Here is a 265-nt window from a genome sequence, read left to right on the forward strand (position 1 = left end):
ATCATTGAAGTTGTTAAGGAATAGAGTTCTTTGATAATAGCATTTTAATTGTTGATTAAAAGTTTCTTACTTTAAATTCAAACGTCCGTGACTATTGTACCTTTTTCAATCCTTTTCCTTATATTACTTGGTTACAAGCAAAACAAATTTTATACTTATATAAATACAAGAGTGGCATTACCATTATATGAGCGTCCATAGTTTCAATCTTTCAACATAGTCGTGCAAAAGAGAAGATGACAGCGCCAAGCAAAAAGCCAGTAAT

General features: G+C 30.6%; 1 protein-coding gene across 1 annotated transcript in view; it reads right to left on the reverse strand.

The window, feature by feature from the left end:
• LOC110425532 (uncharacterized) overlaps nt 1–199 on the reverse strand; it is a 2,283-nt gene extending 2,084 nt beyond the window's left edge. The window contains exon 1 of the mRNA XM_089785127.1: nt 128–199. Within this exon, the coding sequence (XP_089641253.1) occupies nt 128–199 (72 nt within the window). The remainder of the gene's footprint in view (nt 1–127) is intronic.
• Between the last annotated feature and the right edge of the window lie 66 nt (nt 200–265).

Source organism: Theobroma umbraticum, unplaced genomic scaffold, assembly GCF_002168275.2.
Source record: "Theobroma umbraticum cultivar Fairchild unplaced genomic scaffold, ASM216827v3 scaffold_81.0, whole genome shotgun sequence".
NCBI lineage: Eukaryota > Viridiplantae > Streptophyta > Magnoliopsida > Malvales > Malvaceae > Theobroma > Theobroma umbraticum.